General features: G+C 40.0%; 1 protein-coding gene across 1 annotated transcript in view; it reads left to right on the plus strand.

Annotated features, from left to right (window-relative positions):
- The window catches only part of LOC122891185 (ankyrin repeat domain-containing protein 26-like), a 131,626-nt gene that overhangs the window by 23,417 nt on the left and 94,405 nt on the right, over window positions 1-13,804 (plus strand). The window contains exons 6-12 of the mRNA XM_044226676.1: window positions 179-299; window positions 584-642; window positions 5,299-5,392; window positions 8,117-8,145; window positions 8,237-8,309; window positions 11,951-11,979; window positions 12,071-12,143. Coding sequence (XP_044082611.1) covers window positions 179-299; window positions 584-642; window positions 5,299-5,392; window positions 8,117-8,145; window positions 8,237-8,309; window positions 11,951-11,979; window positions 12,071-12,143 — 478 coding nt within the window. The remainder of the gene's footprint in view (window positions 1-178; window positions 300-583; window positions 643-5,298; window positions 5,393-8,116; window positions 8,146-8,236; window positions 8,310-11,950; window positions 11,980-12,070; window positions 12,144-13,804) is intronic.

A 13,804-nucleotide genomic window follows, 5' to 3' on the forward strand; every position in this document is an offset into this window, starting at 1 on the left:
TGTCCATCTCTACCCCTACAAGTATACATGGAAGTCTCTTTTATTTATATTTCCAGCTTCTCCCTGGATAGTGCCTATGACTTGATGGACGCATTTGTCTTTCTGAGTGAGTGGGTGAGCACATGAATTGATGTGATGTTTTCTGAAGTTGGGTTTTTGTTTTGTGTTGTTTTTATAGGAAGGAGAGGAGCGGCCAGAGGTTGGAACAAAGGACCATGGTATCACTGAAAGTGTTCCACAAGCACAAACAGCTAATGACTGTTTGACTTCTGCTGACAGGGCAGAAGATGATAGACATGGTAAGTTAGTGAACATCTCCACATTTTTTTCTAGGCTTAAATGCTAGTATAAAAAAATCACAGTATGTAGATCCAGTTATGTTCCCCATTTCATTAAGATATTTTTCTTTTTCTTTTTAAGTATACCAGCTTTTTCTTCCTGAAAATTCTTCAACCCTCTGAAAATCTTTACTGCTTTTACTTTTATTTTATTGAAGTATTCATGAAGGGGGGATAGGCTTGTATATACATTTAAAATTCATAATACAAGTTCTCATTAATGTATCTGTGACTGTATTTTATAGTTATGCTGTCAGCATTAAGGTTCTCAGAACAAAATGAAGAATCACCTTGGGATTCTGAGGTACCGTTTTATTATTATTTTAAAATAAAAGCAAGGAGTGATTTTAAAACGTAAAAGGGATGCTTAGACTTTACTCACTCATCTCTATATTTGCCCATAAAAACTATTTCCTTATACTTTTTATCTGTAATTGATAAAATATTTATGTGCTAAATATAATAGTCCAGCATAATACAGTTCTATTAATTTACAAACTAATCCTAATAAAACTGTGTAGTATTAATGCAGAAAACAGAGGCTTAGACGTGATAAGGAATTAGTTTGTGTTTTGAAATTAAGTTATCTAGATAACCAAGAATTACTGCAGGCCAGCTTATGGCCAGATATATGATTCTGTGGTGTATATGGATGTGCAAAACTCCTGAGGAGATCTAGAAAGAGTTTGGATTTTAGTTTTTCACAAGTTGGAATTGGAAAAGATGATGCCTGGGACTTGAAAGTGTATCTATCTGTCTGTCTATCTATCTATCTGTATGTATGCATATGTATATTTTAAAAATATTTTGTGTATCTATGTAGTTGAGAGAGAGAGTTAGTGAGTGGGAGGGAGAGGGAGAATCTGAAGCCGACTCCAGTCTGAGCACAGAGCTCAACTGAACCATGGGGGGCCCCTGAAACTATTATATTTGGATTGTTAAGTAGATTTACAAGGAGCATTGTGATTATAATAAAAATTATAATAATATAATGGTATTAGTGGTATTATTACCACTGGTTTAGTAGTGTTTTATTTATTTTTAAAAAGATTTTATTTATTTATTTGAGAGAGAGAGAAAGGGAGCATGAGCCGGGGGAGGGACAGAGGGCAAGGGAGAAGCAGGCTCCCCACTGTCATATGGGGCTAGATCCCAGAAATGCCCAGGCATCCCTTGTTTAGTGGTGCTTTCAATAGGTAAAAACTATTTCGGATAGTTAAAATAGTATGCCTTGAGTATCTTTGTGGCAGCCTTACTTACAGAAACATAAGTGTAAGGTAACGATGACCTTTTCTAAGGTGACGGACTATGGAGGGAGGTAAAAAGGGCCTGATCTCTTAGCACAAGTAGGTGGTACACAGCGTGGCAAGCACTGTGTTTGAAGTCAAAAGATACAGTGGCATCCAGGTTCTGTCACTTGGTAGCTGTGGGATCCCAGAAAAACTTATTTAACCTGTTTGAATGTCACAGACATCATTCATAAAAATGGTTCTAATACCTACCTCTCAGGTATGTGTAATGAACAAATATGGAAACACTTTGTAAACTGTTAAGGGCACTATAGAAACACAAGACAAAAATGATCACAGCAGTATTAGTGATTTACTAAATATCGAGGACACTTTTTTCAAATGTGAAGATTTCTGAAGGACAATAAAATAAATGGCAGTAGTGTCAAGAAAAGAAGGGGAAAGTTAGAATGGGCAGGTGGATTTCTAATTTGGGCTATGTTAAATTTCAGTGACATTGTGTAGGTATACAGTTGACCCTTGAACAAGATGGGTTTGAATTGTTTGTCCACTTACACTCGAGATTTTTTTGATACAGTACAGTACTGTTAATGTATTTTCCTCTTCCTTATGATTTTCTTCATAACCTCTTCTTTAGTTTAAATTGTAGGAGTATAGTATATAATATACAGGACATGCAAAATGTGTTAATTGACTTTACCTTATTGGTAAGGTCAGCATTAGGTTATAATTTACTCTGACCTTCCGTGATCAGTTTACAGAGTCAATATTCAAATGAGGATTAAGAAGTAGATTAGATCTACAGATCTAATGATCTCTACTCTAGAGATCTAAGGTCTTCTATTTAAATATTTTGGTTTTTAATATACACTTTTGCTATTTTTAAGTCTAATTGCTTTTGAAGTAGGAAGTTCAATAGGAGATGAGTAAAGTTTTTGGGCAATCCAAAGTTATATGTGGAGTTTGGACTGCACGGCTATCAATGCTCTTAAACCTTGCATTGTGCGAGGGTCGATACCGAGTATAGTGACTTGGTACTTGAGACCTTCTCAGTGAGCTTGTTGTTGTTATTTTTTAGAGAAAAAGAAAGAGAGAGCATGTGAGAGGGGTGGGGGGGGGCAGAAGAAAAGAGACAGAAAGATTCCCAAGTAGGCTTTGTGCTCAGCATGGAGCCCAACATGGGGCTTAATCTCCCAACCCAGAGATCATGTACTGAACTGAAATCAACAGTCAGTTGCTTAACTGCCTGAGCCATGTAGGCGCCCCCTCAGTGAGATTATTTTAAGTGTTTTGACCTTAAATACATTTGTTATTGAATACCAGCTATGTACCAGGCTGTACAAGTTGAGGGGTTAGGCTGTAGTGGTTGAAGCAGAAAAATGAGGAAACAACAACCCACTGTAAGTCACTGTTAGTGGTTCATATAAAGAAAATGGGAATGTTAGGTTAGGGAACAGTGGGGGAGTTTGCAGTTAGGATGGGGATGAGAATGTGTATGGAATTTTGTTGGTCAGAAACAATCTCTCTGAGTGTGGCAAGAGCTGCCAAGTAAAGGATGAGAAGGACCAGTTGTGTGAAGGTCTTGGGGACCTTTTAGACATTCTAGACAGACAGAACCATGGATCACACCTGTTCATCATTTTGCTCTAATGTCTTGGAATGACCAGGAAGCAGGAAGATCCACCCCATTGACATAACCATTGGTATTATTGTTGTTTGTAGAAAAGAAAATGGGTATACTAAAATAAGTGCCTGGTACCTTTTAGGTAATTAATAAATAAATGCTCTTATTATTCCCTTATGAAAGCTTATTATACTTTTTGGAGAGTTTCATACCTATATCTAAAACCTTTTGCTATTATTTAAACATAATTTCAAGAAAAGTTTTTCTTCCTACTTTGTCATTACATTTAACCATTATCCTATCAATAAAGTTTCCAAGCCTTTGTTTATACAAATGAAGCAGCAGTTACCACACTGTATTCTTTATACTCAACATGATCTACTCCAAGGTTTCTTATGTCAAGTGTCCTATTTTTTTTCCAATTTATTTATTTTCAGAAAAACAGTATTCATTATTTTTTCACCACACCCAGTGCTCCATGCAAGCCATGCCCTCTATAATACCCACCACCTGGTACCCACCAACCTCCCACCCCCCCCCGCCACTTCAAACCCCTCAGACTGTTTTTCAGAGTCCATAGTCTCTCATGGTTCACCTCCCCTTCCAATTTACCCAAATTCCCTATTCCTCTCTGACGCCCCTTGTCCTCCATGCTATTTGTTATGCTCCACAAATAAGTGAAACCATATGATAATTGACTCTCTCTGCTTGACTGATTTCACTCAGCATAATCTCTTCCAGTCCTGTCCATGTTGCTACAAAAGTTGGGTATTCATCCTTTCTGATGGAGGCATAATACTCCATAGTGTATATGGACCACATCTTCCTTATCCATTCATCCGTTGAAGGGCATCTTGGTTCTTTCCATAGTTTGGCGATCGTGGCCATTGCTGCTATAAACATTGGGGTACAGATGGCCCTTCTTTTCACGACATCTGTATCTTTGGGGTAAATACCCAGGAGTGCAATGGCAGGGTCATAGGGAAGCTCTATTTTTAATTTCTTGAGGAATCTCCACACTGTTCTCCAAAGAGGCTGCACCAACTTGCATTCCCACCAACAGTGTAAGAGGGTTCCCCTTTCTCCACATCCTCTCCAACACATGTTGTTTCCTGTCTTGTTAATTTTGGCCATTCTAACTGGTGTAAGGTGATATCTCAATGTGGTTTTAATTTGAATCTCCCTGAGGGTAATGATGATGAGCATTTTTTCATGTGTCTGATAGCCATTTGTATGTCTTGATTGGAGAAGTGTCTGTTCATATCTTCTGCCCATTTTTTGATGTGTTTGTCTGTTTCGTGTGGGTTGAGTTTGAGGAGTTCATTATAGATCCTGGATATCAACCTTTTGTCTGTACTGTCATTTGCAAATATCTTCTTCCATTCCGTGGGTTGCCTCTTTGTTTTTTTCACTGTTTCCTTTGCTGTGCAGAAGCTTTTGATTTTGATGAAGTCCCAGAAGTTTATTTTCGCTTTTGTTTCCTTTGCCTTTGGAGGCGTATCTTGAAAGAAGTTGCTGTGGCTGATATCAAAGAGATTACTCCCTGTGTTCTCCTCTAAGATTCTGATGGATTCCTGTCTCACGTTGAGGTCTTTTATCCATTTTGAGTTGATCTTTGTGTACGGTATAAGAGAATGTTCGAGTTTCATTCTTCTACATATAGCTGTCCTATTTTAACATGGAAAAAGGTTCTGCTGTTAGGAACAGTTTAAATTTGTAGCAAATATACTTACTAAAGAATTTATTTAAATACATATTTTTAATATCCTTTTATTTTGGTGAGGAATGCAAAGGAGAGTTAGGTGTTTTGTTACTTCCTGTTGAAATGTACATATAAGTCAGTGTTCTGTCCAAGAAAATATTTACTCTGGCATTTGATGTTCAGTTTATAGCCAGTGGCCAAATGAAGATTAAACATTATATTTAATTTAGAAAGCATATGTGAGTTTTTAAAATGTTTTGGTTTTCAGTATATGCTTTTCTTATTTGTGAGTCTGATTACTATGAAAGTAGGAAATTCAGATATTTTCTTAGAAAAGGATTAGGAAATCTTTATGCAACTCATTTTTGTTGTTCATTTTAACAGAGTAATTTGGAGAGTCTCCCAGACACCTACCTTGATCCTTTATCTGGGAATGCAGATCAGAAAGGGGCAAGTACATTAAATGAGAAAGTAGAAGGTAAGAATTGTATTTTATTAAAAGTCATTGGATAAAATATTGGTGTAAATTGGGAGCACTGATATTTTTCAATATCCATAGAAAATCACCTATTGAATTAGAGATAAAGAGAAAGATTGAAAAGGAGATAGGTTGAAGTATTATCAGGTGTCAGTGTCAGGAGCAGATGAAATTGAGGGTGCCACAAAGGAGCTTAATTAGTGGTTCCATTTCAAGATACTCTAAGACCCAAGGAACGTCAGGAAATAAGTGGAAAGGATAAAAAGAGTGACTGATGAGAAAGTCAAGAATACAGGGAGTAAATGAAGGACAATAAGCAGCTCTTAGAGTGGAAGGTGGTAAAGTAAAACAATTATTTTTTATTTTCTTTTTAAAATCTTTTATTTTTTTATTAACATATAATGTGTTCTTAGCTGCAGGGGTACAGGTCTGTGAATCTCCAGGTTTACACACTGCACAGCATTGACCATAGCACATACCCTCCCCAGTGTCCATAACCCCACCAAAATAATTCTTTTAAATGAGGAGCAGACTATTTGAAATGCAGGAATAATATCAGGTGAGCTTCTAGTACCAAAACCTGTCAGAGTAGGATACCAAAAGTTTCCTGCTCTTACTGCTTTCCTCATGGTTGGGAAGACATTCAGGACTGCCCTGGTTGATGATGCAGAGCTATGTTTTAGTCACCAATAAGTGTGTGTATCTTAATGGCGTAACAATGGTGGTACTTCATAAATAGTATCATTGAGTGCAAAGTAAGAGTATTGGAAGGAAGAAGGGAGGAGGGTCAGTGTGGGGGAAATCAAGGAATCTTTAGCCATGATAAAGAGTCCATTAGAGGGATGCCTGGGTGGCGCAGTTTGTTGGACGACTGCCTTCGGCTCAGGGCGTGATCCTGGAGTCCCGGAATCGAGTCCCACATCAGGCTCCCAGCTCCATGGGGAGTCTGCTTCGCTCTCTGACCTTCTCCCCTCTCATGCTCTCTCTCACTGTCTCTCTCTCTCAAATAAATAAATAAAATCTTAAAAAAAAAAGAGTCCATTAGAAAGCTTACAACTTTTTTTTAAATTTTTTTCCAATTTATTTATTTTCAGAAAAACATTATGCATTATTTTTTCACACACCCAGTGTTCCATGCAAGCCGTGCCCTCCACAATACTCACCACCTGGTACCCCAACCTCCCACCCTCCTGCCACTTCAAACCCCTCAGATTGTTTTTCAGAATCCATAGTCTCTCATGGTTCACCTCCCCTTCCAATTTACCCAAATTCCCTACTCCTCTCTAACGCCCCTTGTCCTCCATGCTATTTGTTATGCTCCACAAATAAGTGAAACCATATGATAATTGACTCTCTCTGCTTGACTTATTTCACTCAGCATAATCTCTTCCAGTCCCGTCCATGTTGCTACAAAAGTTAGGTATTCATCCTTTCTGATGGAGGCATAATACTCCATAGTGTATATGGACCACATCTTCCTTATCCATTCATCCGTTGAAGGGCATCTTGGTTCTTTCCATAGTTTGGCGACTGTGGCCATTGCTGCTATAAACATTGGGGTACAGATGGCCCTTCTTTTCACGACATCTGTATCTTTGGGGTAAATACCCAGGAGTGCAATGGCAGGGTCATAGGGAAGCTCTATTTTTAATTTCTTGGGGAATTTCCACACTGTTCTCCAAAGAGGCTGCACCAACCTGCATTCCCACCAACAGTGGAAGAGGGTTCCCCTTTCTCCACATCCTCTCCAACACATGTTGTTTCCTGTTCTGTTAAGCAAAAGTACTTATAGGGTTGGTTCCCTACATGCTAAAATTGTTAGTATCAGTAAGTATGACACTGATTCTGAAATACAAAAGATTTTCAGTGCCTAAGTATTCTGTGGCAACTAAATAGAGTTCTTCATTTTGATAGTCATATTTCCCTATTGAAAGTTTATTGTACATTATTTCTTAGATGTGTTTTATATATCTTCTTGCATGAGTGGATCAAGAAACTTTAAGATGGGGACACCTGGGTGGCTCAGTGGGTTAAAGCCTCTGCGTTCAGCTTGGGTCATGGTCTCGGGGTCCTGGGATCGAGCCCCGCATCGGGCTCTCTGCTCAGCAGGGAGCCTGCTTCCCCCTCCCTCTCTGTCTGCCTGTTTGCCTACTTGTGCTCTCTCTCTCTCTGTGTGACAAAGAAATAAATAAAATTAAACAGACAAACAAACCAGAAACTTTAAGTTGGCTAAACTAGAGGATACAAGAAATGTAGTCATACCAGTAGCCCACATGGGGATGGACAAAATGAGTACTTTTAGTTACCCTTATCCCACAAGTGTATATTCTAGATGATCATTTCATGAGGCTTTGCTTGATGAAAAGTCAATTACGCATTCAGTGGACCTATCATCAGCACTCTGTACTCCTACATTACAGGACAAATTGAAGAAGGTCATACATACTTAGAGTCCAATGGTGTAAGTGATTCTGCTGTGCTGCCTTAAGGATGTGGTGTAGCATTCTACCACTGGCTTTCATGTTTGTCCGCTCAGGGTCATGATTTGTTCCTCTCCTTAGAAATTGTTCTTCTGCCCAACCCACCTTCCTGTCTGCAGAAACACCCCCAAACCCATTTGTAATCTGAGCCAGCCACGAGGATTCAGCTTAGTACTCAGTGCATGAATGTTTGTTGGCCTCTATATGTACAGAGAGTTAACTATATGACCCTTTTGCTTTTTAGCTTCTCCAGGAAAATATTCCTACGTGAAGGTAAAACTTACATTTTTATTTTGAGGTTTTAACTACAGGTTGCATGAAATGTCCATTATGTCTTAATCATATTGTTTCAATGCCCATTCAGCCTGCTGTGGAGGGGAAATATTGTATTCCTAATCGGCCCAGAGAAATGGAGGAAATTAAAGAATCCCAATCAGGTAAATTTTACAATGCAAATGTAACGGTGTAAAGAAGTCCACTAAAATATTTGAAATGCTCACAGCATTCTTCTTCTGAAGTCTCTTTATTTATTTATTTATCTAATTTCTCTGGGGAACCTTCTGTGGCTGTTCTGACATAAAGAAGGTAGACGTTATTGCTGATATCTATGTTTGTACAAAAGATATTTACAAGACTAAGAAAAAGAGCTTAAGAAACATGTAAGCTTTAGCTCAAATCTTTTATTTATTTATTTATTTTAAAAGATTTTATTTATTTGACAGAGAGAGAGAAATCACAAGTAGGCAGAGAGGCAGGCAGAGAGGGAGAGAGGGGAGGAAGCAGGCTCCCTGCGGAGCAGAGAGCCTGATGTGGTGCTGGATCCCAGGATCCTGGGATCATGACCTGAGCTGAAGGCAGAAGCTTTAACCCACTGAGCCATCTAGGCTCCCCTAGATTAATTCTTTTAAAAGGAAGAGCAAATCTTGATGAAGTCCCAAAAGTTCATTTTTGCATTTGTTTCTTTTGCCTTTGGAGACATATCATTTTTAAAAAAAAATTATATTTTTTATAAACATATAATATATTTTTATCCACAGGAGTACAGGTCTGTGAATCGCCAGGTTTACACACTTCACAGCACTCAGCATAGCACATACCCTCCCCAATGTCCATAACCCCACCCACCTTCTCCCAACCCCCCTCCCCCCAGCAACCCTCAGTTTGTTTTGTGAGATTAAGAGTCATTTATGGTTTGTCTCCCTCCCAATCCCATCTTGTTTCATTTATTCTTCTCCTACCCCCTTAACCTCCCTTGTTGCATCTCCAGGAGACATATCTCGAAAGAAGTTGCTGTGGCTGATAATCGAAGAGTTTACTGCCTATGTTCTTCTCTAGGATTGTGATGGGTTCCTGTCTCACGTTGATTTTCTTTTATCCATTTTGAGTTTATCTTTGTATATGGTGTAAGAGAATGGTCGAGTTTCTTTTTTCTACATATAGCTGTCCAGTTTTCCCAGCACCATTTATGGAAGAGACTGTCTTTTCCCCTGTTTTTTCGAAGATTATTTGACCATAGTGTTGAGGGTCCATAGCTGGGCTCTCTACTCTGTTCCACTGGTCTATGTGTCTGTTTCTATGCAAGTACCATGCTGTCTTGGTGATCACAGCTTTGTAGTAAAGCTTGGAATCCGGTAACTTGATGCCCCCAGTATTGGTTTTGTTTTTCAACATTTCCTTAGCGATTCAGGGTCTCTTCTGATTCCATCCATACAAATTTTTAGGATTATTTGCTCCAGGTCTTTGAAAAATACTGGTGGGGTTTAGATCGGAATGGCATTCCAAGTATAGATTGCTCATGTTCATCATCACTAGCCATCAGAGAGATGCAAATTAAAACCACATTGAGATACGACCTTTCACCAGTTAGAATGGCCAAAATTAGCAAGATAGGAAACAACGTGTGTTGGAGAGGAGGTGAAGAAAGGGGAACCCTCTTCCACTGTTGGTGGGAATGCAAGTGGGTGCAGCCACTTTGGAGAACAGTGCGGAGATTCCTCAAGAAATTAAAAATAGAGCTTCCCTATGACCCTGCAGTTGCGCTACTGGGTATTTACCCCAAAGATACAGATGTAGTGAACAGAAGGGCCATGTGTACCCCAGTGTTTATAGGGGCAATGGCTACGGTCGCCAAACTGTGGAAAGAACCAAGATGCCCTTCAACGGATGAATGGATAAGGAAGATGTGGTCCATATACACTATGGAGTATTATGCCTCCATCAGAAAGGATGAATACCCACCTTTTGCAGCAACATGGATGGGACTGGAAGAGATTATGCTGAGTGAAATAAGTCAAGCAGAGAGAGTCAATTATCGTATGGTTTCACTTAGTTGTGGAGCATAACAAATAACGTGGAGGAAAAGGGGAGATGGAGTGGAGAAGGGAGATGAGGGAAATAGGAAGGGGAGGTGAACCGTGAGAGACGATGAATAAGAAACTCTCTGAAAAACAATCTGAGGGTTTTGAAGGGGCAGGGGGGTGGGAGGTTGGGGGAACCAGGTGGTGGGTATTAGAGAGGGCACGGATTGCATGGAGCACTGGGTGTGGTGCCAAAACAATGAATACTGTTAACCTGAAAAGAAATAAAAAATTAAGGAAAAAAACCCTGACATTGTCACCAAATGTACTTATAGGGTTGGTTCCTTACATGCTAAAATTGTTAGTATCAGTAAGTATGACACTAATTCTGAAATACAAAAGATTTTCAGTGCCTAAGTATTCTGTGGCAACTAAATAGAGTTCTTCCATTTTGATAGTCATATTTCCCTATTGAAAACTTATTGTACATTATTTCTTAGATGTGTTTTATATACCTTCTTGCATGAGTGGACCAAGAAACTTTAAGATGGGGACACCTGGGTGGCTCAGTGGGTTAAAGCCTCTGCGTTCAGCTTGGGTCATGGTCTCGGGGTCCTGGGATCGAGCCCCGCATCGGGCTCTCTGCTCAGCAGGGAGCCTGCTTCCCCCTCCCTCTCTGTCTGCCTGTTTGCCTACTTGTGCTCTCTCTCTCTGTGTGACAAAGAAATAAATAAAATTAAACAAACCAACAAACCAAAAAACAGAAACTTTAAGTTGGCTAAACTAGAGGATACAGGAAATGTAGGCATACCAGTAGCCCACATGGGGATGGACAAAATGAGTACTTTTAGTAACCCTTATCTCACAAGTGTATATCCAAGGCAATCAATTCATAATGCTCTCTCTGATGAAAACTCAATCATGCCTTCAGTTGAGCTATCCTTGCAAACGTGGACTGCCTAAATTACAGGGCAAACGGAAGAACGTGGTTAATGCTTGTCGTATAATGATAAAAAGGATTCTGCTGTACTGCACTAAGGATGTGATGTAGCATTCTACCATTGGCTTTCATATTTGTCCTCTCAGGGTCATTATTTATTCCTCTCATTAAAAGTTGCTTTTCTCCCCATCAGTCAGCATGTTCACATTGGTATATGTGCAGTCTTCTCCATTAGTTATGCTCCTTTGAAACATCATCTGACTTTCGAAATCCTAACTGCATGTTTTTTGGGCCATATCTTCTGTTATTTTGTTCAATACTTACAATGGGTTCATATTTCTGTCTTGTCACTGTCCTAAGCCTCCTTCCTATCTCTAGAAAGAGAAAATGAAAACCTAATGTGGAGCATAACCAATAGCATGGAGGACAAGGGGCGTTAGAGAGGAGTAGGGAATTTGGGTAAATTGGAAGGGGAGGTGAACCATGAGAGACTATGGACTCTGAAAAACAATCTGAGGGGTTTGAAGTGGCGGGGGGGTGGGAGGTTGGGGTACCGGGTGGTGGGTATTGTGGAGGGCATGGCTTGCATGGAGCACTGGGTGTGGTGAAAAAATAATGAATACTGTTTTTCTGAAAATAAATAAATTGGGGAAAAAATTAAAAAAAATAATAAAGCTTTGTATCCAAAAACAACAACAACAAAAAAAAAAAAAAAAAAAAAAAAGAAAACCTAATGTGTCCACAGCCAGGCATGAGGATTCATCTTAGTACTAACTGCATGATAATGTAGCTGTTTTTCATAGGTGCATATAATTAACTATATGTCCCTTTTGCGTTTCAGAGTCTCCGGGAGAATATTCTTTGTTGAAGGTAAAACTTATATTTTTATTTTGAATCGTTAACTACAGATTGTATGAAATGTACACTACGTACTAATCCTATTGTTTCAATACCTCTGCAGCCTCCTGTCGAGGAGAAACATTCTGGTCCTAAGAAAGGAGGAGAAATGGAGGAAACACAAACATCCAAATCAGGTAAATTTTACCATAGGAATATAACAATGGAAAGAAGTACATTTCAATATTTAAAATGCTCACAGTCTTCTTCTTCTGGATTATGATTAATTTTCTTGACCAAGTTTAAGTGAAGGATTGGACATATATAAGGGAGAGGTTATTGCTGATATCCATGTGAGAACAAAAGATATTTACAAGCCTAAGAAAAAGAGCTGTTAAACCATGTAAGCTTTAGGTCAGTTCTTTAAGGAGGAGGAGCAGACTATTTGATATGCAGGAATAATATCAAGTGATCTGTCAGAGTAGTGTACCCAAATTTTCCCCCGCTTCCTGCTTTCCTCACAGGTGGGCAAACATTAAGGACTGGCGTGGCAGATTTTGCAGAGCTATGTCCTGATCAGCAGTAAGTGTGTGTGTCTTAATGGCTTATAAAACGGTGGTACTTCCTAAGTAGTATCATTGAGTGCAAAGTAAGAGAATTGGAAGGAGAAAGGGAGCAGGGTCCGTTCGCGGGAATCAGGGAAGCTTAGAAAGTTAATGACTTTTAAGACATTTCCAGTTTTGAAGAATTGATAGTGACGAACGTGAGGCTTGCTCTAGAAGGTGAAGTTAAGGTAACAGAATGTGGCAGTGGCTCAGTATGGGCCAGAATTTCTCCAATTTTACTGTATCATCGGAGACCTTGTTAGAAATGCACATGGTGAGGGGCGCGTGTGTGGCTCAGTGGGTTAAGCCTCTGCCTTGGGCTCAGGTCATGATCTCAGGATCCTGGGATTGAGCCCCGCATCTGGCTCTCTGCTCCGCAGGGAGCCTGCTTCCACCTCTCTCTCTGCCTGCCTCTCTGACTACTTGAGATCTCTGTCTGTCAAATAAATAAGTAAAATCTTTCAAAAAATAATGAACAGTATGACCACAGGTCTGGGATCCTGCATTCTGACCTGTCAGGTGATGCGAATGCCAGTGGTCCTTGGGTCATGTGCTCCACCGCAAGGGTGCAGACTTCCACCTACAGACACCTGGAAAGGCCACTGGATACCTCGAGACACCACAGGATGAAGGAAAACATTATTTTCTTTTTATTTGTAAGCATGTTTTCAGCTAGAGGGGAGCAAGGAGATGCAGAAAGAGAGGTTATAGATGTAAGGTACTAGTGCTAAATACAGAGAAAAGAAGTGGTGGAGATAGTCCCTAATAAAGAGGGTGTAAAGGCAGATTAATCAAGGCCATAGACTCACACATAAGTCTTTTATTTGGATTTATTTTCTTTACTTGTTTTAGGGAGCCAGAAAGAGAGAGACAGAGAAAGATCTGGGGAGGGGCAAAGGCAGAGGGAGAGAGATTCCTCAAACAGGCTCACTTCTGAGCCTGGAGCTCGATGCCGGGTTCAGTCTGAGGACCCTGCCCTCGTGACCTAAGTCGAAATCAAGAGCCAGATGCTCAATCCGCTATTCCATCCGGGCACTCCCAGAAATTACTTTTGAAGGGCATAGTGAAGGGTCCCTTCTGACCTGGAGCCGGATGCGAGGCTTTTTGTGAGGACCGTGCCATTGCCACGTGAGCCGAACTCAAGAGCTGGATGCCCAATCCGTTGCTCCACCCAGGCGCCCCCAGGAATTCCTCTGAAGAAGGGGGATAGTGATGGGAACAAGGGGAAAGGGACAGGCACGCTAGCTGTGGAG

The sequence above is a fragment of the Neovison vison genome, chromosome 12, assembly GCF_020171115.1.
Source record: "Neovison vison isolate M4711 chromosome 12, ASM_NN_V1, whole genome shotgun sequence".
NCBI classification, from domain to species: Eukaryota; Metazoa; Chordata; class Mammalia; order Carnivora; family Mustelidae; genus Neogale; species Neogale vison.